Below are 25476 nucleotides of genomic sequence, written 5' to 3' on the forward strand. Positions count from 1 at the left end.
CTTTCTCTTAAAACAAAATATGGTTCAATTAATTCCTAAGTGCACAATTAAATCTTAAATGTGCATGCAACATATATTTTTTGTATTTTTTAATTAATTAAAACAAACTAAACATTCACAGACAAAAATAATTATCCAAAATGTCACGCAAAGTTCTCAAAATTGTACCCAAAAGCAATTTATTTTATTATTCGATTTCTTTGGGAGTTGTTTTCGTGAAGCAAAAATCACGTGCTCACAGCTGCCCCTCTTTGTCCGAAAACACAAAGAGTTTTCGTGCAAAGACAGTGAGCGGATACGAGCGATTTTTGCCTGTTGGAATACTCCGTGTGAAGCATTTTTTGAAAAGATTTAACCGAACCTTTGCTTCAGAGGTTTCCTACATATCCCTGGCTAAAAGGGAATCAGGTCAATGTAGTACGGGAAGTTTTGGTAGCTGGGCCTTCCATGGGACTGCAATGTTACTGTTGTTGCATGCTGTTATTACTGCTTTCCGACTTCCTTATTACACCATGCTGAAAGAAAACAAGAAGCTAGACTAAACTATAGTCTATGAATTACAAAATCTTACCTAGATCTTCAGCCGTGCTCTTGTGTCTCTTGTTGCTTTGATGTCTCGGTGACTGGTGTTTCCTCTGATGTTTCTTTCTTTCTGTCTTGACTCGTAGTCTTCTCTTGATTGCCGAATTTGAACTGCTTATTTCCTTCTTGTGAGCTCCGAATTATTTTTCCTTCGAAGCTTGAACCGCCTTCTTCTGGCTAGTGTTGCCCTTCTTCCGACTTCTGAACTTTAATTTATGCTGGGGATCTTTGTTGTAAACCTTCGCCCTCCGGGCGGGCTCCTGACTTCAACAACTTATTAAAAATACAACACCTCCATTCTCCAGGCGGGCTCTTGACTTCAACTACTTCTTAAAAATATAACACCTTCATTCTCCAGGCGGGCTCCTGACTTCAACTACTTCTTAAAAATGTGTTTTAATCGATGTTGTTCCTTCCTGCCTCCCGAACCAATTTCCTTCTAACGTAAATCATCCTCTTTTAACTGCTTCCCTCAAAACTGGCGTTTTATTCCTCCGAAAACTGCTGGGGATAACACCGGTGTTTTATTAAAAAATATGTCATTTTCCTACTTCAAAGACTACTTTCTTTAAAGCTGGCGCTTTCCTTCCACTGGAATTACTTCCCTCCGACTGGTGTTTTATTCCTCTGAAAACTGCTGGGGATAACACCGGTGTTTTATTCAAAAATATGTCATTTTCCTACTTCAAAGACTATTTTCTCTAAAGCTGGCGCTTTCCTTCCACTGGAATTACTTCCCTCCGGCTGGTGTTTTCACTTCTCTGAAACCCACCGGGGATAACACTGCTGGGGAATTATCTTCCTTCGTTAAGACTAGTTACTTTCCTCCCTTTAACAATGGTGGGGATGGCACTGATTCACGGACCACTACCCTTAAAACTCGGGTTATCTTGCTTCTTCCAAGATTGTTTTCTTTAAAACTTGTATCGCCTTCTCTCGTATACTGCTGGGGATTTTACTTCCTTTAAAACTTGTGTTATTTCCCTCTTCCCCAAGTGGCTATCTGATTTCAAGAAAATTTTCACAATGAGAGAAACTTTTCTGCCCCAGTTTGATAATCTTCTTTGTGGCCATGTCTTCCCGCTGTCAATAACATTTCCTTTCCCTGCTTCAAATTAAAGAAAAATTTGTTAGTTCAAAACGTGGTGAGTGGTCGTGCCACTCCTGCTGGGGATGGTTTTTCCCTTCTTCCTTCCCTGCTTTGCGCTTTATTACAAAACTTGCTGGGGATGATATTATTTGCTGGGGATAATATTCCTGCTGGGGATGGTTTTTCTTTTTTCTTCCTTCCTCGCTCTGTGTTGTCCGACCATCGCAGAACTTGGTCGATAATCTGCCGGAGTTGTTCCTACATCTCGCAAATCTGCTGGGGATCCTCTTGGAATTTAATCCATAACTTTTCAACTGTTGTTTTTTCTGTTTTTCTCCAACTTCCCCTGGAAATTCGGTCCTCTTGGAATCTAGACCCATTCATCATTTGGTCTTGCGACAAACTTCTTTTCGCTTTGTTGCCTTATTTTTGGCCTGTCCTATTCGCATTTTGCTTTGCACCATTTTGGCAACTGGTGGTAAGCTCTGAAAATCCTTTTCAAAAACAAACTGCTGGGGAGGTAAAGTCTTTAAACCAAGAAATGAAAAAGTGATGATTTCAAAAGATAAAAAAGAAGAAATTTTTCCGAACAAATGCTGGGGAAAAGGAAAGAAAAGAACTTATCTGAATGATATAACCGATCCCAACGATCATGTCGTGCATTCCGGATTAACCAACCCGGTCTATTTGTATCAATCAATCTTTGGGATGACCTCATCTTGCTGGGGATAAACAAGCACTCAACTCTTTGCCAAATGCGGATCCTTTCTGCCAATCTTGTCTTGTCACCTCATAGTGCCCTTCGGGGGGTTTTCACTAATAAGACTCTCTCGTTTCTCTCAACTCCCGTCGTCTTATGGTGCCTGTGAAGGTTTTCACCGATAAGACTCTCTCATTTTATTTCTCTCATCTTCTGTCGCCTTATGGTGCCTGTGAAGGTTTTCACCGATAAGACTCTCATTTTATTTTATTTTCAGCTCGGGATTGGAGTGCTACCGATATGACTCTCTGCTGGGGATTCTTTTCGGCTATCAATTCATTTCCAGTTCATGATCTTCTTCTCTGCTGGGGATCGGGGTGTTATCCCCGACATCCGTTTGCATGACTTGGCACTTCTCGGATATTGATCGGGAGGTCTTTTGGACATCAATATGGGTTTTCGTGTATGACTAAAGAAAATGGGTATCAAGAGTTCAAAATAATTTTGATGGGTAAAACAATACAACTCTTGGAATCAAACTTTCTTTCCAAAATTACAAACACAAACTTCTGTCCCAGTTTTTCTTGCTTGGGGATTTTTATTTTTTGTTACACTATGACCGAGCCGTGAGGCGCCTACGTATCCTTCTTTGATGAATCAGGTCAAACGTAGTTCCCAATTTCTTTGTTTTTCTTGTGACTTTCTTTTGTCTTTATTATCATTATTTTTCTCTTCTCTTTTTCTTTCATTTTCATTACTGATTCCAAAAGAGGGGTATGAAAGAATAAATAAGGCTCAAAGGGGGAAGCAAAGGTTAAAGTGTTTGGATAGAAGAAAGAATTGCCTCCGTCATTTCATTCTCCGATAAATGCCAAGTACAAACAAACATCAATTACAATCAAAAGAAATCATACATAATATCTCTTAACTGCGTCAGAATTGATAGCCATGTCGACGCATTTCCCTTCGATATCTGTTAAACACAAAACGCCATTGGACAACACTCTGATTACAATGAATGGCCCTTGCCAATTCGGGGCGAACTTGCCCTTCGCCTCAGCCTGATGTGGGAGGATGTGTTTCAGCACTTGCTGGCCCACTTCAAACTTCCGGGGACACACCTTTTTGTTGTATGCTCTTGCCATTCTCTTTTGATATAACTGGCCATGACACACAGCTGCCAATCTCTTTTTATCAATCAAGTTCAACTGCTCCAAACGGGTTTTGACCCACTCGTCATCATCAATCTCAGCTTCAGCGACAATCCAAAGGGATGGAATTTCAACTTCCGCCGGTATTACTGCTTCAGTTCTATATACCAACAAATAAGGAGTTGCCCCTACTGAAGTACAAACAGTAGTGCGATAACCCAACAATGCAAATGGTAATTTCTCATGCCATTGTCTGGATCCTTCTATCATCTTCCTCAATATCTTCTTTATGTTTTTGTTGGCCGCCTCGACCGCTCCATTCACCTTGGGGCGATATGGTGTGGAATTGCGGTGTGTAATCTTGAACTGTTGACATACCTCTTTCATCAAACCGCTGTTAAGATTAGCACCATTATCCGTGATGATCACTTTTGGGATCCCAAATCTACAGATGATATGGGAATGAACAAAGTCTACCACTGCCTTCTTGGTTACAGACTTGAAAGTTTTAGCTTCAACCCACTTAGTGAAATAATCGATGGTCACCAGAATGAACCTATGACCGTTGGTAGCTGCTGGCTCAATACGTCCAATGACATCCATGCCCCAAGCAACAAATGGCTATGGTGCTGACATTGTATGCAATTCTGTCGGTGGAGAATGAATCAAATCTCCGTGTATCTGACACTGATGGCATTTTCGTACGCAATTGATACAATCACGCTCTATAGTGAGCCAATAGTACCCTACTCGAAGAATCTTTTTCGCCAACATATATCCGCTCATATGTGGCCCACAAACTCCAGTATGTACCTCTGTCATAACTGTCGTGGCTTGACTAGCATCTATACATCTCAGTAATCCCAAATCTGGGGTTCTTTTGTACAACACTCCTCCACTGAGGAAGAATCCATTTGCCAATCGCCGAATGGCTCTCTTTTGATCTCCGGTGGCCTGTTCCAGGTATATCCCCATCCTGAGGTATTCCTTGACATCATAAAACCATGGTTCGCCATCCCTTTCTTCCTCTATCATGTTGCAATAAGCATGTTGATCATGAACCTGAATATGCAATGGGTCAACATGAATTTTGTCTGGGTGATGCAACATCGATGCCAAAGTGGCCAAAGCATCGGCAACCTCATTATGAACTCTTGGGATGTGTCTGAACTCCACTGATCGAAATCGCTTGCTCAGATCGTGCAAACATTGTCGATATGGTATGAGCTTCAAATCCCTTGTTTCCCATTCACACTGAATCTGATGCACCAGGAGGTCCGAGTCTCCCAAGACCAAGATGTCCTGGACATCCATGTCTGTAGCTAACCGTAAGCCCAGAATGCATGCCTCATACTCAGCCATATTGTTGGTACAATAGAAACGTAGCTGAGCCGTAACAGGATAATGATGTCCTGTTTCAAAAATAAGTACCGCTCCTATTCCAACTCCTTTCGCATTTGCGGCTCCATCAAAGAAGAGCTTCCAACCTAGTTCCTCAGATAATTTCAACTCATCTATATGCATAACTTCTTCATCAGGAAAATACGTCCTCAATGGCTCGTACTCTTCATTAACAGGATTCTCAGCCAAGTGATCCGCCAATGCTTGGGCCTTGATGGCCGTCCTCGACACATAGATGATGTTGAATTCTATGAGTAATATCTGCCATTTCGCCAATCTCCCTGTAGGCATAGGCTTCTGGAAAATATACTTCAGTGGATCCAAGCGTGAAATGAGATAAGTAGTATATGATGACAGATAATGCTTCAATTTCTGGGCCACCCAAGTTAGGGCGCAACATGTCTTCTCAAGTTGAGTGTACTTAACCTCATATACTGTAAACTTCTTGCTGAGATAATAGATGGCTTGCTCCTTCCTTCCTGTAATGTCGTGTTGCCCCAGTACGCAACCAAATGAATTCTCCAGGACTGTTAGATAAAGAATTAACGTTCTCCCCGGCTCAGGTGGAACCAACACAGGTGGGTTTGATAAATATCCTTTGATTTGGTCAAATGCTTCCTGACATTCTGCCGTCCACTCAACCGCAACATCTTTCTTCAGTAGCCGAAAAATGGGCTCACAAGTTGCTGTGAGTTGAGAAATAAACCTGCTGATATAATTCAACCTTCCCAACAGACTCATTACTTCTGTCTTGTTCTTCGGCGGTGGCAAATCTTGGATGGATTTGATCTTTGACGGGTCAAACTCAATGCCTCGCCGACTGATGATGAATCCCAATAGCTTTCCAAATGGAACACCAAATGCACATTTGGACGGGTTGAGCTTAATATCGTACCTTCGAAGTCTTTGGAAAAACTTCCTTAGGTTTGCTACGTGGTCTTCCTGATGCTTGGATTTTATAATCACATTGTCCACGTATACCTCAATCTCTTTGTGTATCATGTCATGAAACACAGTAGTCATTGCGCTCATGTACGTTGCCCCAACATTCTTCAAACCAAATGGCATTACCCAGTAGAAATAAGTCCCCCACGGCGTAATGAAAGCCGTCTTTTCCGCGTCTTCTTCATCCATCAGAATCTGATGATACCTAGCATAGCAATCCACAAAAGACCCGATCTCACATCCGGCACAATTATCGATCAAGATATGGATGTTGGGTAATGGAAAGTTATCCTTTGGGCTTGCCCTGTTCAGATTGCGGTAATCGACACACACCCTGATCTTCCCATCTTTCTTCAGCACTGGCACCACATTAGCCAACCAATTAGGATATCGAGTGACCCGAATAACCTTTGCTTGCAGCTGCTTGGTTACTTCTTCTTTAATCTTCACACTCATATCTGTCTTGAACTTTCTCAATTTCTGCTTGACGGGAGGACACGCCGGGTCAGTGGGCAGTTTGTGAACCACTAAATCCGTGCTTAACCCTGGCATGTCATCATACGACCATGCAAAAATGTCTTTGAACTCAATAAGTGCTTTGATTAGTTCCTCCCGGATATTCGGTGCAATGTGGATGCTTATTTTAGTTTCTCTGGTACCATCTGCATCCCCTAAATTGATGGCTTCTGTGTCATTTAAGTTGGGCTTAGATTTCTCTTCAAACTGGCTTAACTCTCTGTTTATCTCTTCAAAGGCTTCATCCTCATCGTATTCCGATTCATTTATCATAATCAACCCCTTGTATAATTAGTTCGGAATCAGATTGATTTTTTAGACTGGGCTGAAGATCCATTGTGCATGCCATGTCATTAGAACCAATTTAAAGAGAACTATTCAGAAAGAGAAAAGAAGAAAACAAAGTTAAAACAAAATAAGAAGAAAAGGCTTTCACTTTATTAAAATACAGGATAACAGAGTTTCACACTTTGCCGAATACAAAAGAAAACTGGATTACAACCCTGGAATAATCCAAAAACAAGAAAGAAAAATCAGAGCCCACTACCAAGACTCCCTCCGAGTAGGAAGGGGAGTAGCCATCCAATTGTTGATATTGGCCCTAGGCCCTACAAACTGTATGTCTGCCTTACTGGAACCTTCTCCAGCTTCTATCATGTTGACATCAGCGAACAACCTTTCAAAACCTTCATTCAAATCTCCATCTGGCCCAATCAGTGGTTCGAGAACTTTCGAGATCGACAGCTTTCTGATACCTGCTCTGACAAATGATCTGGATAGGCGCGGGATTGGCTTGGGAAGGACTCAGACTCTTTTCTTCAACTTGCAGGCCCGTCTCACATCCGCCGATGTAGGCTTGAACCCCAACCCAAAGATGTCCAGATTTTTGGGCAAAGAAATCGGCTGAACAATACCCTGAAGTTTAGCCCCTAAACCTTTGCCTGTCACAAACCCGTTCTTCAACATCTCCGAGGCTACCATGACAGTCACAGCTGCGATCCTGGGAAGTGGAAGGTCCTCGCCTTCAGAAATTTTACCCACTGAAACTGTATCGAAAACCTGGTAAACCCACGGTCCCTTATTATCATCAGTCTCTATGAATGGCACGATGGCATCACTTATGGCGTTTGCATTGTCTTCCCCATGTACTATGATCTCTTGCTTATCCCACTCGAATTTGACCATCTGATGTCATGTAGAAGGAACTGCTTTGGCGGTGTGGATCCAGGGTCGCCCCAACAGAAGATTATATGACACTGCCACGTCTAACACTTGAAACTCCATGGTGAACTCGACTAGACCAATTGTTAACTCAAGTATGATGTCACCCACCGTGTCTGTACCACCACCATCAAACCCTCGAACATAGATGTTGTTCTTGTGAATCCGGTCACCATCGACCTTCAGTTTGTTCAATGTGGCCAAAGGACAGATATTGGCGCTGGACCCATTATCAATCAGTACTCGAGTGACTACCGAGTCTTCGCACTTCACGGTCAGATAAAGGGCTCTATTGTGTTTTGTACCTTCCATGGGCAACTCGTCGTCTGAAAAAGTGACCGTGTTGACCTCGAAAATCTTGTTTGCTATTTTCTCCAGATGATTCACAGAGATCTTATCCGGAACATGGGCTTCATTCAGAATTTTCATCAATACCTGAAGGTGCTCGTCTGAATGGATCAACAATGATAACAATGAGATCTGTGTCGGGGTCTTCCTCAACTGTTCCACAATGGAATAATCTTGCGCCTTCATTTTCTTTAAAAATTCTTCCGCCCCTTCCTCGATAACTGGATTCTTTGTCGCTACTGGATTGGCCCTTCTTAATTCTGCGGGGGAAAAACACCTTCCCGAACGAGTTAACCTATGTGCCTCACATATTTCTTCCACAACTTCCTCCCCCCTGTGCATTACCATTACTTGATTGTAGCTCCATGGCACAACTTTCTCGCTGATTATCGGCAACTGCATTACTGGCCTGATAACAACTGGTTCTACGCGGGCCCCCTTCACAACCAACACTGGCGTGCTTGATATCCCTTGCACCGTTACTTTGATCTGCTCTGGGTTCTTGGCAACATCAGACGAGCTCTTCCCCATCACCACCACTGGTTTGCCTTCTACCCTTTCTGGCTGTACTACCGCTTCTCCACTGATAAACTTTTCTTTCGGACTGGCACGGATCATCATTACCGTTTGTGATGGCTTCTTGAGCTTCCCTCCTTCGTGCACTAGTTCGATCATATGGGTTCTGTGGTGTGCCGGCAGCGGGTTCTGATTGATGTTGGGTGCCTCTGGCTCCTGGACCTCGATCCTATTGGTGTCAATAAGATCTTGTATGGCAGTCTTCAACTTCCAACACTTCTCAGTCTCATGACCGGGAGCCCATGAACAATATTCACAGCTTACCGAGTGATCCAGATTTTTGGGAACGGGATTTGGCAATTTGGGCTCCACAGGACTCAATAGGCCTAACTGCCTCAATTTGTGGAACAGAGTAGTATAGGTTTCTTCCAGCGGAGTGAATGTTCTCGGCCTCTGCACCCTTTCATTCCTGAAAGTCTGATTCCCATGAAAACCTAGTCCTGAAGGATTCCTGTAGGCCCTTGGTGGTGGATATGTGTTTTGTGGAGGGGGATATGTATTTTGGGGAGCCAGTACACGCCATTGCAGGCGAGCCGGAGGCTGGGTGTAAGTTTGGGTGTGATGGACAGAGAAATGTGGCTCTTGTGGTGGGTAGTAGGGCTGTGGAGGGTCATATGGAATGTGTGGGTAATTTGAGTGATGGGGTTTAGGTTGGTAGTAAGGGGTGGGACCTCTGGATCTAGACCAAGTACCTGCCTCGACTGTTACGATATCTTCCCTTTTCTTCTTTCCGAGTGCACCTCCCATGTCGCTCTGGATGGCCTGAGTGGTTGCTTTAATCGCCGAATAGCTTAGGATTTTGTTGGACTTAAGTCCCTCCTCAATCATACCGCCCATTTTTACTACTTCGTTGAAAGATTTGCCAACTGACGTCACCAGGTGACCAAAGTAAGTTGGCTCTAGAGTTTGTAGAAAGTGGTCCACCATTTCCCCCTCTCTCATAAGAGGATCAACCCTTGCTTCCTCTTCTCTCCAGCGGAACCCAAATTCTCGGAAGCTTTCCCCCGGGTTCTTCTCAAGTTTCAGCAATGTGAGACGGTCAGGGACGATCTCAAGGTTATACTGGAAGTGACCTGCAAATGCTTGTGCTAGATCGTCCCAGGTATACCACCTGCTAGGATCCTGCCTCGTGTACCATTCCAGTGCGGACCCGCTTAAACTTTGACCAAAATAAGATATCAGCAGCTCATCCTTTCCACCTGCCCTTCTCATTTTACTATAGAAACCTCGTAGATGTGCCATGGGATCACCATGTCCCTCATATAGATCGAACTTTGGCATCTTAAAACCTGCCGGCAATTGAACATCGGGGAATGGGCACAGATCTTTGTAGGCCACACTGACTTGGTTGCCTAACCCATGGATATTCCTAAAGGATTGCTCCAGGCTTTTAAGCTTTCGAAGCACTTCGTCTTGCTCTGGGCTCTTAGCCGGTTTTTAAGTCTCTGCCGGGAGCTCGAAGTGAGTATTATAAGTATGAGGCTCGGGTGCTTTGAAGGTTGGTTCGGGGGGGTAATACTGGTTATCGTGAGCCTGAAACAACGGCTCGCTGGATGATCTTTGCAGTGTGGCTGGTGGGGGTGCCACGAAAACAGGAACATTTGGTGGAGGAGGGTTCTGATTGGGTTGTGAAGCTTGGGGATCATAGGCATTTCTTCCCTGATAGTATTGGTGACTGGGGAAGCTTGTCGAAGGGCCGGGGGGAGGGTATTCCGGCGTGTGTCCTGGTGGGAGAGTGGGAATAATGGGAGGGTTAGGCACTTTTTGCACCCTAGCTAAGGCCAGCTGCATTTCTTTCATCTCCTGTCTCATCTTATCCATTTCCTCCTTCAGCATTTGATTCTCCGTCCTTTCATCCTCGACACTTTGGTCTGAACTAGTCATGCTTTTTAGTACGGGCCCTTTGGATCTTGTTTGGTAATGGTAATCTGCCAGAACGTTCTAACAAACTAACTGGTTCGAAATCTCTGGATAAACAACAAACTTGTTAGCGTTAGAGTTTAACACATATTGCAATTTCACGTTGGGGGATGCAATGTTCCTAGGCAGTTTAACCATTTCTAACATGTCTTTGCTTCGACCGCATGTGTCATTCCGGCTTACTTTGTTTGTGCCTTGTTTAAGTGTTTCCGAAACTTTCTTTATCTCTCTTTTTATTTTCTTTCTTTTCTTCTTTTCCCTTTTTCTTTTTTTTTTTCTTTTCTCTTTTTCTTTTTAGTGGTGGTCGAATCTTATGTGGATTGCCTACGTATCATGTCCCTGCATGAATCAGACCGCGCGTAGTTCTGGCACATAAGTGCGAAAAGAAAAAGATATTTTTTGGAAATTTTTGATTTTTCATTAATAAACACTCTATTACAAACCAGGCACTTTTTGGAAAGGAAAATAACAGATTCGAAACCAAACCAAGTACGAACTCAATTACTACTGACATACTTTGATGTGAAATAAAGACAGACTCTAACAGACACCAGACTCTAAGAAAAAAAAATGCAGATTCAAAACTATGAACACATTAAAGTTTTAAATTTGAGTGCCCGCGGGGCGTCATTCGGCCTCGTCGCGGGTTTAGGTGTAAGGTTCCTTTCCAGCTGTTCCAATTTGTACATAATTTGCTTCACAAATATCATCACCGCCGAGAAGAAAGTAGTACGGGTCATGTTTTCGCACTTCCAAAATTTCCTGGTGATAGCACGAGCAATAGTCAGACTCTTGTTCCTGGTTCGGTCTTTCTCTAGGAGTAGGCGTTCTATCTGATCCCCTCTAGCCTTTAAAACCCGAGAATCATGCAGATGTTGTTTCCGTAACTGATGTATTTCATCTTCCATCGAGGCCATTAGATTACAGCAGTGTTTACTCTCGGTTTCAAAAGCCTTGTTTTGTTTAGCCGCCTTGCTCTCTAGGGTGGTCACCTTCCTTTTTAGACTGACAATGGTCTTTTCATAATCTTTCCCTGCCTGCTGTAAGTACCGTGTGTGCTCTTACGTTCTCTTTGCTCCTTGTTCCTGGAGTTGTGCTATGGTATCCTTAGATTTCTTCAAATCATCCCGGCACTCACCAATTTCCCTTTTTAACCCTTTTATCAACCGCTCATCCGACCGACTCCTTTGTTGTTTGTCAGCATCTCTCCTCATCTGTCGGATTTGGTCTTTCAGCGCCTCGTTTTCTTGGGCCAATTTGCTCTTTTCTCCCCGATCGGTATCAACTTGCAGACTATTTTCAAATTCCAGGTCTCTAATCTGTTGCCTCAGCTTGCCTATTTCTACCCTGTAACTCTCTTCTTCAACCAACCAATCCCACTGTTTTTGCGACGCCTGGACGAACTCCTGGAGATGGGGCCTTTTGGCCGGTCTCCCAAACTCGATTTCTTTCCTAAACCAAGCAAGGTATCCCGGCGAAACTTCACCCTTGGACCGATCGCGTACACATGTATTGGATGTTAAGTATTGACACTCGCTCTAAATTTGTCGGACTACTGCTTCAGGAAATTGTCCGTTGGGCCCGATCTCGACTACTTGGCCACTAAGATCTTCATCTCTCGGAACTATTTGGCATCTCCCCAACTGTCTCAAGACTCGATACGGGGCATAGGGCTGAATACTCCGGAGTCCCATCAAAAGGAAATCGGGCCCAGTGGCTGGCATATATATGATTTCATCCACAGGCAACCATCCGAGTGTCCATTGTATTTGGCTGGCGGTGAGGGTCCGAAAGAATGATGTCCACGCCGTAACTCCCTCGGGTAGACTGACCCCCTTAATTCTTGTGTAGAACTCTTCTATGCAAGTTTTCTTCGAGGAACCATAACTCAAGAGCTGGGAACGGTGGCAGAGATGCTCAGTCATCCATATTTGTAGCAACAAGTTACACCCCTCGAAAAAGTTCCCTTTGGCTTTGCAGGCTTTGAGAGCTCGAAAGATATCAGATACTATCACAGGCGCAAGAGAGTTTTTATCTTGAGTGAGCAAGGTACTGACGACCCCGACTATTTTCAGATCAATGTTTCCGTCTTTCCTTGGAAATACCAAAAGACCCAAAAAGGTTATCATAAAAGCCACTCGTCTATGCTCGTCCCATTTCTGACGGTTACCTTTGCTGCATAACTTGTTACCCTGGTTGTTGAATCCTCCGACATGACCGTATCTGTCGTATATGAAGTGCGGATTACAAAAACCTGCGACCAAATCTGGGTTATGGATCGTCCTGGGTATCTTTAACGAATCTAAAAACCGATGCACAGTGACAACTCTTGGAGCAACCAAGTATTTTTGCCTCAACGACACTTCAGCATTTCCGATGTACCTGGCTATTTCCTCCAAAGTTGGAGTGAGTTCAAAATCGGAGAAGTGGAAGACATTGTGTGTCGGGTCCCAGCAGGTGACCAAAGCTCTTATGATATCCCCCCGAGGCTGGATTTCCAATAAACCCGTAAGACATTTTAGATATTTCTTGACCTCATCTTGCCCTTCACTACCTAAATCATCCCACCATAGCCGCAACTTGAAAGGGATTTTAGTCATTAAAAAAGGTTCAATTTGCATCGTGCTCATCCTGCACATTTATTAAGGTGATTAAGAAATAAAATTTATTTGACTCAACTAATTGACTATTTTTTAATTTTCCACAAATTAAAAGGAAGATCCGGTTCCGCACACGGCCTTTCAGCACTTCGGGAACGAAGATTGAGGCTGGGTGAGTCAACCGATCAAAAATCCAAAAAATGACTACAAGTGGATGTTTATGCAAAGTCAGTCTTCCGGCGTCCCTGTTGGGAACATTCGGCTATTTTGACAAAAACGGCGTCACCCGACTTATTTATGACGAAACTTAAAATTTTTGACATTTTCTGGGTATTTTGCAAAAAAGGGGAAGTTGGACCCGATGAGGGTTGCCTACGTATCTCACATCCGGTGAGAATCAAACCGACGTTGTTCGGGCCGATAAAACAAACTTCTTTTTGAAAACCAGACTCTTTTCATTGGCAAATAAAACTATATATATTTTTCTTTTCTTTTTTCACTTTCTCAAAAAGAAAAATTCGACAGAGTTTCGACACTATTTGGACATTGTTTTTTTTTCAAAAACAGGCGATTAACTCTCCTTAACCCTCATACTGCTATTTTGCTTTCCTCAAAAAGTCGGTCAGCATGCAAGTCTGAAGCAAATAAATGCACAGGTAGAAAGTAAGATGCATCAGGATGGTCATTTCCATTTTTTGGTACACCTGTCCTAGACAGACCCAACCCCTGTGTTGAGCCTCCAAAGTCAAATGCATGTGATGCAAACAAACGTTCCTACTAGGGATCCGGCATGAAGCTGAGTTATTCTAGGTTCATAACCTGGGTATTTGTTCTAAACTGTGTACCCGAGCGGACAACTCGAGTCGAGGAGGGGGCTACGTACCGGGAACCAAAAGGCCATCCGACTTAGTAACTTATCCGGCCTCTTTCTTATTTCAGGTATTGACACTAACAGAATAGGGAGTCTCGACCAGCAAGCTCATCCCCGGAGGCAAGAAGAGAAGGGTTCAGCACAGTTTATATACATTTCGGATAATATCAAAGCGGTAAAAGCATCATTTAGCACATTAGGCCCAAACATGTAACCAAATCAGATAAAGCCAAATATAACAATTTATCTAAGCTCGAATTTTGAACCCTGAACCAGAGATTCTGGGTTATGTCCCTAGCAGAGTCGCTAGAGCTGTCACACCTCCTTTTTCACCTACACCCCGCGGGGGGGCGTTAAAAGAGAGTTTTTCCAATTAAGGGACAATCGAAACGGGATTTTATTTAAAGATTCAGAGTCGCCACTTGGGAGATTTATGGTGTCCCAAGTTAATGGTTGAATCCCGAATCGAGGAAAATATTGACTCTGTATTACAGTCCACGAACCAGAAATCCGAGTAAGGAATTCTGTTAACCTGGGAGAAGGTGTTAGGCATTCCCGAGTTCCGTGGTTCTAGCACGCTCGCTCCACTGTCATATTCGGCTTATTTATCTGATTTTTTATACATGTTGAATCTATGTGCAAATTTTAACTGTGTACCGCTCTTATTATTATTATTTTTTACCGAGAATTGCAACATCGTGAAAATACATCTCGAACCACGTCACATCAATGCACCCGTGGTTATTGACACATTTCAACTCTGTTGAGATTTGGATTTGGGTCACATAAATGTGCACCCGAGTTTAAGAAGATAACATTATTAAATACGCGCCTAAAGCGACTAGCGTATCATTATTTTGGGTAGGGCCGTGAAATTTTGCTAAACGGCCCATCCCGAAGTCTAAGTAATTTTACCAACACGTATAGAGGGTCCCGCAGCTTGTGTATTTTTGTTTGTCGAGCCTCGTCTCATTCATTATTTTTAAAAGGAATTTGCAACATTATGGAAATGTATCTCGAACCACGTCACAATCAATGTACCCGTGATTAGCGACACATTTTGACTTCGTTGAGATTTGGCTTTGGGTCACATAAATGTGCACCCGAGTTTAAGAGAGTAAATTATTTAAAGCGCGTCGGAAGTGACTTGCGCGTTGTTATCTTTTGGGGAAGGCCGTGAAATTGGCTAAATGGCCCGTCCCTAAGTCTAAGTATTTTAAAACAAATATTTATTGAGGGCCTCGCAATTCTGTATTTTTTATTTGGCGATGCTCATCTCATTTTTTATTCAAGGATATCCTAAAGCGACTATGATTTTCTATTTATTGGTCTTTAATAATAAAGAAAAATCCTAATCAATTAGCATTAAAAGTTCGGGCTTCAAATTCAAGTCCGGGTCCAAACAAAAGGAAACACCTTCTAGTTTGAACCCGCTACCTAACTTAAGATCCGCCGCCTGCCGTTGTAAATATTAACAAACTAGCTACCATTTCGATCCAGTTCAACTTTAGCTTCATTATATGAATTGGATTATTGGAGTTAACTATGTGGAATATAAAGCCATTTTTGAGCTCTTTTTACGATTTGTTGAAAAATGCATCAATGCTTAAAACTGACATCAAGCTAACATGAATCACTAACATTCGAGAACTAACATTAGTTACTAACATTATTCACATTGCTATTTAAAATGATGTTATTTACTCAAGTGAACTCGCGATTTCAGAATTAAACCTATTAAACCAACATGCTGATTTTCATAAACTATTTGAACCTGTTTTGCGACATAAACTATTTGAAACTGTTTCACGACTACTGAACAAAAGAACTAAATACAGTATATTTCATAACTAGTAATCACCAACTAAGATTAATTACAATTGATATTCCATGTTTGTAGAAATAGATTCAACCAGTCCAGTTTATGCATTTCAAAATCATTCCAATACATACTATGAAATATCAAGTGAACTACTGCTTATACATCAAATTAAACACAAAGAAATAGTTTTTTTCAGAAATCCATTCCAACAACTCTTTACTTCCTTTCCTTTAAATTTGAGAGCTGTAGAACTGGATAACGGAAATAAAAGAAGACGAAGGAGCATTCAGCAACAGTAATAACACAACAACGCAGTGACAGAACAACCCAGTGACAAATTAAAAAGGAAGGAACCAACAAAGTTCCAGCAACACCCAATGAAAACAGTAGCCAATAACCAATAGCAAACTCAGGAAGAACCAATTGAAACCCTTTTTAGTTTCTTAACTCTCCAAACACTGAACCTTTTAGGATTAAAAACCAGGCTCCTTTTTTTACTCTCAAATTACTGAACTTTTAAATGTTAAAAATCCAGCCTAAACTCTCTGGAAAAAAAAAGACTGAAAGAGAACTGATTTTTCCTTCCAAAAAACCAGCCCTATTTTCTGTCTTGAAATGACCCTATTTATAACCCAAAACAGGTATGAGCAACATATTTTAATCAATCCTTTTTAAGCTTTTCATACCATTATGTTTTGTTCCCCACACTTGCATGCCTTGTTCCCCACTCTGCTTTGTTCTCCACTAGCAAATATTTTGTCCCCCACTATATTAAACAAATGTATTAGTTCTCACTGCCACATGTCTTGTCCCCCACTATGTATTAAACAATGTATTATTTTAATATTATTAGTGCTTAGTGGGCAGAGCACTCAAATTAAAAATTTTAAATCCCGAAATATCCTTGAAACTATTGAAATTACCATTATACCCCATCAGCTATATCCAATCCTCCTAAATTAATTAACCAAACTACAGCAGCTATAACCAATCTTAAGTGAGAAATCCTAACAATTGACTAATTAAAACACATGAAACTAACTCCCAATCAACAACATCAGGACAATTCAACAAGGCCAGATTCATATCAGAAACAAACTTAACAAAACAAACAAGTATATCCAAATCACTAAACACAATCATCAATTGAACTCAAAATAGTAGGAAAAACGCATACACATATAATTTCAACGAATATGCAGTAGGATACTTCATGCGCGGATTTTATCAAAATGAACCCACATTAAAAACGAAACCACAAATAGGTCCGTGAATAGCATAGATTCGAGGTAAAAGATATGACCTTTACTACTGTACTTTCTTGCTCTGTTACACACAGTGAAAACGAAATTCCAAAGAAAAAGCAAACAAAAAAATCCGTGAACGAGCTATGGCTGACCTTTATGCTAATGATTCGACGTCGAACAATGATGAACTTCCGATGAAACACAGCTTCGTTCACGACACTGTTTCGATACTTGATTAACAGACACGGACTCGAACGGAACCTCGACGTACCACTGAGCCCGACCTCGGATGGCTAGTCTCGTTTTGGACTGGAGGGTGGTTATGGAGAAGGGTTGGGGACTCTGCTGGGGTCATTGGCGTGACAGTGGAGCTGGAGTAGCAGTGGCTTGGAGATGTTGCTGCTCGCTGCTGCTCGACGGAAAAGGGTGGTTATGGAGAAGGACTGGGAGACGACGAAGGGGTCGTTGGCGTGACAGTGGAGCTGGAGCAGCAGTGGCTTGGAGATGTTGCTGCTCGCTGCTGCTCGACGGAGAGGCAGCAATTAGTGTCGAGGGAGAAGGAGGAGGGGGCAGCCATGTGGGGTGGTCGTTTGGACGAAGACGTAGAAGAAGGCAGCCATGGGGGGTGGTCGTTCGGACGAAGATGAAGAAGGAAGCAGCCATGGGGGTGGTCGTTTGGAGCTGGAGGGGTCGCTTGGGGTAGATGGTGGTGAGGGGGAAGGAGGGCAGCCATGGGGGTTGGTTGTTCGAAGAAGAAGTAGAAGAAGGCAGCCATAGGGGGTGGTCGTTCGGACGAAGATGAAGAAGGAAGCAGCCATGGGGGTGGTCGTTTGGAGCTGGAGGGGTCGCTTGGGGCAGATGGTGGTGAGGGGGAAGGAGGGCAGCCATGGGGGGTGGTTTTTCGAAGAAGAAGAAGAAAGAAGAGGGGGCGGATGTTTAGTTTTTTTTTGGTTATGGGTTTAGAAAAATGAAAATGAAAATGGGGAAAGGGGGGTTGGTTGTTTGGGCTATGGGGCAGACCAGGTCGGGGATGAGGTATGGGCTGGGTATCCGGGTTTCAATTTCAAAGGGGAAGAAAAATTATTTGGACTTTAAATTGATTTGGCCCAAATATGACTTAACACTCTTTTATTTTGCCTTTCTTTTCTTAGACTAATAAAACAAAAAATTCCAAAAATCCTAAATTAGCTTATTGGACCAGATTAATTTACAAAATTACTACTAACTTTTTAATAACAATTAACACACACAATCAAATAAAATCACATAACTTGAACATGAAATGCAAAAAATACATTATTTTGTGATTTTCTTTCTCTTAAAACAAAACATGGTTCAACTAATTCCTAAGTGCACAATTAAATCTTAAATGTGCATGCACCATATATTTTTTATATTTTTAATTAATTAAAACAAACTAAACATTCACAGACAAAAATAATTATCCAAAATGTCACGCAAAGTTCTCAAAATTGTACCCAAAAGCAATTTATTTTATTTTTCGATTTCTTTGGGAGTTGTTTTCGTGAAGCAAAAATCACGTGCTCACAACTGCTTCTGATAAAGGAAATCATACAATCAATGATATATTTAGTCAATTTGAGAAAGAAGAGTTAGTATGAAGTCACTAGAAGGAAACTTTCACATAGCTTTTCTAAAACCAATAAAAGTATAGCCTATGCTGTTCTCTTTATAAGCTACAGGAATACATAAGTTTGAATAAACCTTTCAGGAAACTATACATAATAGTCCTGCGGTAAGGAAGTTCATGAAAAATTTGAAACTTCTTCAGTTCAAGCCATTTTAGGTCAGAATCATTCTAAAAAACTTTGCATTACTTTAAGGAATCTGGATGATATGCTTAACTGCTGGCAGAATTAACTTCAATAAAATAAACGAATCAGTTCTTTGAGTTCGTTCTTAAATCCCATTTTGACAAAAATAAATAAAATAAAGGAATCGATAGTGAAGGACTTGATGCACATTCTTTTTTTCATGTCTGTTTGAATTGAATCTGAAAGTAGAGTGAAAGGAACCGTGATTTAAGTTTGTATATTTGCCTAACTTCAAAGGATTTTGGCCTATGAATTTCACTTATCATGCCAATCGTATTAAGATCTGCCTTTTCTCCATATTACCAAAATTTCTTGAATATCTTTAACAAAGTTTTCAATTCTTTCGTGACGCAGGGAGTTCCAACACTCAGAAATGTAGTGATTACAAAATCCAAATCCAACTTTTACTAGAAATTCCTAATTGTTGCAAAAAATGTCAAGTGTATTTTACATATATTTGCTGCCTCATATTTGTAATGTGGGATGGTTTGTTCTTGCAATTTTACAGTTACCAATATGCAGGTTATATTAATAAAATGGAACAAAGACTTAGTATTAGTGAAATTACACCACTAACTACATAATGGACTTGCAAAGTCCAGGCTGTAGACAAATTTCGGCCACGAGACAGTAGAGATCAACGAGTTCATTTTCAGACAATAATTGTCCAGGATGTAAGCGTAAGTCAAGTTACAACTATAGTTGTAACATAACTTCTTTTCACTTGTACTCTTCCAATAATTACTTAGTCATCATTCTTAATAACATTGTAGGAGGAACAAGTTTGTGTGATACTTTATGGTGACGATATTAGAAGATGTGATAACTTGTTCGAACTTTTTGAGACATATCTGATTTCAACTGCCAAGGTTAGAAATCCGCAGCCTTATTCACTACATATAGGCCAATTTGAGTGGATCGTTGACAGATTTACTATTGTGGAGTCTATCCAAAAAAATAATGAAAAGGAGGCATCGTTACCTCTTCCGTCAAGACTGAGTACGATTTCGTTCGCCGACGTTGCACAACAGCCTTCCGGTGTTGAGTTGGTATGTTTCAAATTACCCTATGCTTTATAACAGCTTAATTGCTTGAAACTCATTCAAGTATATTGGTTTGACGTACATTTGTTTTTTGTTTATAACAACAGATCTATTAGCTGTGGTGGCAAACTGTGGGGCAATGCAATACACCGTTGATCAGAGTAAGAGATTTCAAGAGGCCATAGTTATGGACAAAATGTGAGTCATTTAATCTTCTGTTGCATAACAAAATCTCTAGCTCACACTTATAAAAGTACATGTACATGAAGAAACCTCTCTTCTTCACTATATGGGAAGACTTGGCAAGCAATGAAGGAGCTGAGTTACTGAGACAAGTGAGGCAACTACAAGAATATCCTATTATTCTCGCAAAGCGGATAGGTACCACAAAATATCAGGGTGGTAAGTTCATGCAACTCCTGTTCCTATATATGGATTATTGTTTCGCGTTGGTTATTAACAAAATTTTCATGCACAGTTACCCGTTTCGCAACAAGATATAACTCAACAATCTTAATCAATCCCCTATATGTGCAAGCAACCGAATTACGGAATTGGTACAATACAAATTGTGCTTAAAATGTACCACATTATTATTTAGTTGTTATTTCTTCTGTGGAAAAATAATTGTCTGACATTTTCTGTGTGAATTACAGGATAAATGAGAACAAACAAATGCTAATCGAATACACAATGAAGAGTTCAGCAGAGTCAGCTTCATCGCTTAATCTTGTAGCTGTTGACGATGAAATATTATCTGTTTCAGCTATTGCTACGCAAACCTCCACTGTGAGTTCACTAAATTACAAAATAAAATGCCGAGAACTGCCACACAATGTATCTTTTATACAATATGGATAACAGTTCAATGAATTTTATTATGAGGATTCGTATATAAAAATTATTTTTAGTGTTCTTTGTTCTTACGACTCTGTGTTTTGAAGATTTTTTGGTATTTGCATCAAAGCAGTGTGCTTCAATTTCTTTTTTTTTTTGGCACAATCTTTTCAACTTTAGTGGTAATGCACCGCATTCAACAAACTTCTAAATCTAAGTTTTATATAATGAAGCTCTAGAATGCAGTCATTTTCAAGAATGATTGGGAAAATTGGCTTATTGTGATGAACACTTTTGTTAGTTATTGCACATTCACACACGTTAACATAATAGCAAATCTAATAAGGTCAGGACAAGAGTTGGTTTTCATTAAAAGAATTACATTTTATTGTTACTGGTATTCCACAGGTGCCTTATTATCTTCTGATCTTCTTATTGACCTATTTTTCCCAAATAGAAACATCATCATCGATTACGTTTTTCCTGTCTTCCCTTTGATGGACTGCTTGGTCAGTAAAGTAACAAACATTTAGCTATATACATGACCAATTTAGTCATTAGTGAACCCAAAGTCAACGAAGGTACTACTATGGAGAAATTGAAACTTTTGCTTCACATGAATGAGAAAATTAACCAAAGAATGAGACTTGTACGAGGAAGAACAACTTGCTCTATTCCCCGCCAATTCGTGACAAATTTAGCATTATGCTATGAAGGGATTAAGCTAATCCACTTGAACTTACTTAGGAATCTTGAAATGACTTAATTCGATAAAGAGATAGCTTCAAGAAATACTTGTTGTCCTTTGTCCTAATTTCAGGAAGCTCTCCGTGCTTACAATGTAAAGAATCATAACTCCAATTGGTGCAACAATAAGATTCTCTATGAAAATATGAATTATGTTATCTCTGATGTCTAGATATGGTAGTTGACCATATCCCGTTGTTATCTATTTTTGGATTACTGATAGCACATTTTTCTCATTTACCAGTTATATTCTTCTGATGTATTTCTTCTTTCACCACTTCTACTATGGCATTCGCACCATTGCTGATTTTTCCTATGTTTCAACCCTCCTTTGCGTACCTCACAATGTCATCTTGACCACTATTGGATCTTGTTATGCCTTTGATTACTAATTTTTCCTTTCTAAGTTTCTTCTTGGTAAAACACCAAAAGTTTACCCTGTTATCTGTTTTCTTAGGCAATCCTTATTTCAGTATTACATTTTTATGTTTTCATTATATCTTCATATGTCATCTGAGGCTTAGTGGTAATGCACAACATTTGTAGGTTATGCACTGATAAGTTTTTCACAATAAAACTCTAGAATGCATGTTATTCCAAGACCAAAAGGGAAAATTGAGTTGCTGTGATTATTTTGTTAAAGTTGTGTATTATTAATAAAGTCATTGATATATAGTTTGTCAATTTTTAGTTTGGATGGTATGGTTACTACTCTTTGCTAGAGCGGACTTTCACTGAATAACAATAAAGTCACGTCTTTTATTACTGGAGTACTAGAGTTGCTCAGTAACTGTCTTTACCGTTCTTATCTGAGGACAGTTGACACACGAAAGTTAATAAATAGTTAACACTGGAAGATAAACTTAAACGCCACTCGAAATGGTAGGCATGTCTTGTATGAACCTCCAGATTGTATTGTTGAATTTCTCAGCTTTCTTATTTTCCTGATTTTTGAAATAGCTGCTGCGTACAAATTGTTTAAATTGGGTTGTCGCTGTTTTATTACAGCTTAAAATTTTCATTTTCTACCAGAAATAATCTTTGGAGATAAATTTAGTATTCGAATGTTGTGTTTACTACCCATAGTTCAGCTAATAAGCTTCTTCATTATTGCTAATGGTTCAACAACAATTTCTGCAATGCAGAGGATTGGATGGTGTTTGTTTCCAAAAGTGTTTCAATATTTTTTTTTTGAAATTCTTTACTTTATTCAAAAGTTTTTAAGTTTTTACAATATTGAAATAAGATGCCATCTACCCCTCCCAACTCAAAACACTAATTTTGTGAATTCCTTTTCAAATAGTTTGAGAGTTTTTTTCCCGTTGACAAAGGTTTAGAAGAAATATGGTGTTAGATAGTACAGTGAAAAACATACTATAACTTATTAGGTTAAACTTACGGAGCTCTTACTCCCAGTTAATTTGCCTGACCAAAAATTCCTTGAAATTATATGTCTTTACTCTTTATGCCTCTCTTATAGTTATAAGATAGGTTTTGGTTTCTTCTTTTCCTAATTTTCAGAATTTCTGCTGACTAGAAATTGTTCAAATTGGATAAGTGTTTGGTTGCAAATATTTGTGAAATTATATATAATTTTATCTTCACTGGCCTTCCTACGTAAGCTCTGTGACCTTTTATCCAAAAACTTCAGCAGAGAGAGCATCAAAGGAACTGAATATAGACATCATCATCTTTGATATTTTATTGCTTCTAACTTGGAAAACAAATGGAGTTAAAAAAGACAAGAAACTAAAAGTATTGCTTTGTTGGTTTATTTTTTATGTAAGAAGTGTACTTATAACCAATACTTTAAACTTGTATGTGAAGAAAAGAAGATGCAAAGGAGAAGTATATATAGGGGTTGGATTAAAGAATAGGAAATCCTTTACCAAATGAATTTTAGGTTGGAGCAGATGGTTAACTGACTATTCATATTAGTATTTACCTTTAAGTTTTTCCTTAGTTTTACTGTAGAAAAAAGTTAAAGAACATCTGAAAATTGTCCTACAACTGCCTATCAATGAGCACAATTATATGTGACAAAAAGGATATTCATTTCGTAGTGGCTTCTCAATCATTTTTGACTAATACTGTATCCACTCTAGCTGTTTTCGTTATATGTTTTCATTTCTGTATTTTCTGTCCTGATTGAGGTGAAGATTCTTTCTGTTAAGTCGATTCTTGCTTAACCCCATACGTAACACTATTTTCGATTCTGCTGCTACTTCCGACATCATAGATTATTGGAAGTCTTATCTAAAGTTTCTCTCAATTACATAACTAAAGTTAAGATGAGTCTTAAGTAGAAATGATTGCCTCCGCAAAGTTAAAATAGGCTCTGAGCAAATTTGTTCAGAAGTGGAACAAACTTTTTTCCCTTTCATGTTATTTGCAGTATTTATTGATCTAATATTCTTCTTTCTGTTTAATGTGCAATAGGAGTTATTTATAGTTATACAAAGATGAAATTGCTTTCTCATCTATAATTTGGTTATGTAGGATAAACTATACGTAAATATGTATCATTATCTGTCACTTAACTCATGCTACTTACAACTACGGGTGCACAATTTATTTCAACATGCACATTGTTTCACATGCTTTTACCTGGATAAAAAGAACAAAAAATCAAGTCATTTTGTCTCTTACCCACTAAGTTTTCCTTCTATTATTACTCCGTGTTAACACTTTGCAGGCGGAAAGTTTTTACGTCGAAGGAGAAATTTCACTACCTGAGCATTTCCAACGATTTTACCTGCTAGGTTGTTCTGAATGTAACCATCTTGTTCGGAGCAAAATAAAAAAGGAGATTCAATGCATAAACTGCAGGCTGCCACGAATGTTAATTCCAAGGTAACAACTACTACTAATAAGGTTATATCATTGACAATATTTGATATTGTATGCCATCTATTGTACCTCAACTAAAATAATTTACAATATACCACATCATAGGTGCCACTTTGAGGTAGAAATTACAGACGAAACTGGCACAATAACAACAATGTCTAAAGGCTTGGGCGAAAGAATATTATCAATGACAGCTGAACAGATATATGATATCACCGCTGTTAAGGTACATACACATACAACATTGCAGGTAACATAGGTCAACAAACTTAATATAATACTCTGATATGATATCTATATTACTATCTGTTTACAGAATGAGTTATTCCCTGTTGCCCATATCAACCAACTACTGATAAACTATTCAGAATTCAACTACAAAGGTCATCATCCAGAACACCAGACAAAAATGCAGGTTCTCTGGTTCTTTTGTCATACACTGAAAAACCAACCATGTTTCTACCAGAAGAGTCAACATCTGCGAGTGGTGCCGACAGAATTATGGAAGAAGAGCCAATACTTGTGACTGATGCAAAAGCAACTAAGAAACGGAAAAGGGAACCAAGTACTCTACCAAAGCTACAATCAAGGTTAGAAACTCAAATACCATATTTTACGATGTACTAATGTTCTTAAAATGAATATATTATTTGTACAGATTGTCGAACCAGTGATGTTCGCTCAGACAGTATGCGATGTACATGCACATTTTGATAACATTTTTCCAGATCATACCGATCTTTTAACAAAGTTTAGATATTTTGGCCGCCTTAACAAACTGTTCCACATTTTTTGCGTAGATAGTTGTCAGTAGTATGTGCCTATGTTTTTGAAGGCAATTGGTATTATTTTTGGATATTGGAGCGGCCTCTAGATGTTGTACATACTAGTCTGTTTATTGAAATGTAGAAACTGAATGTAGTGTTGCTATATATCTTGTTTGTTTCACATTAATGTTACAAACATGCTGTTCTATGCAAAGATTCAGTAATTGCTATGAAGAATGTATCTTCAGTGGATTGATTGAGGTTAGAACTGTACATCGCTGAACTTTGCGATGTATAGTGCGTTCATACAAGTCACTTGCTTATAAATGAACTCTTTCCCAATGGCACTCTTTAGCTATAAGAAGTATATGGTTGAGTTTGATGAATTTATGACACTATTATACATT

The 25476-nt window shown here is 39.8% G+C and overlaps 1 protein-coding gene across 24 annotated transcripts in view; it reads left to right on the forward strand.

Annotated features, from left to right (window-relative positions):
- Positions 1 to 25072, forward strand: part of LOC107802802 (uncharacterized) — a 29930-nt gene extending 4858 nt beyond the window's left edge. For 6 of the 24 annotated variants that reach the window (XM_075256345.1, XM_075256407.1, XM_075256349.1 and 3 more), the window contains 9 exons: positions 19348 to 19505; positions 19599 to 19874; positions 19976 to 20066; positions 20138 to 20270; positions 20347 to 20425; positions 20525 to 20657; positions 24148 to 24305; positions 24408 to 24528; positions 24619 to 25072. In XM_075256345.1, coding sequence (XP_075112446.1) covers positions 20544 to 20657; positions 24148 to 24305; positions 24408 to 24528; positions 24619 to 24828 — 603 coding nt within the window. In that variant the 5' untranslated portion in view covers positions 19348 to 19505; positions 19599 to 19874; positions 19976 to 20066; ... (1 more) ...; positions 20347 to 20425; positions 20525 to 20543 and the 3' untranslated portion in view covers positions 24829 to 25072. Of the gene's footprint in view, positions 1 to 19333; positions 19506 to 19598; positions 19875 to 19975; positions 20067 to 20137; positions 20271 to 20346; positions 20426 to 20524; positions 20658 to 24147; positions 24306 to 24407; positions 24529 to 24618 lie in introns of all 24 variants that reach the window. The other 18 variants (XM_075256356.1, XM_075256352.1, XM_075256384.1 and 15 more) reach the window with 10 other exon arrangements.
- Positions 25073 to 25476: the final 404 nt, after the last annotated feature.

The sequence above is a fragment of the Nicotiana tabacum genome, chromosome 1 (assembly GCF_000715075.1).
Source record: "Nicotiana tabacum cultivar K326 chromosome 1, ASM71507v2, whole genome shotgun sequence".
NCBI classification, from domain to species: Eukaryota; Viridiplantae; Streptophyta; class Magnoliopsida; order Solanales; family Solanaceae; genus Nicotiana; species Nicotiana tabacum.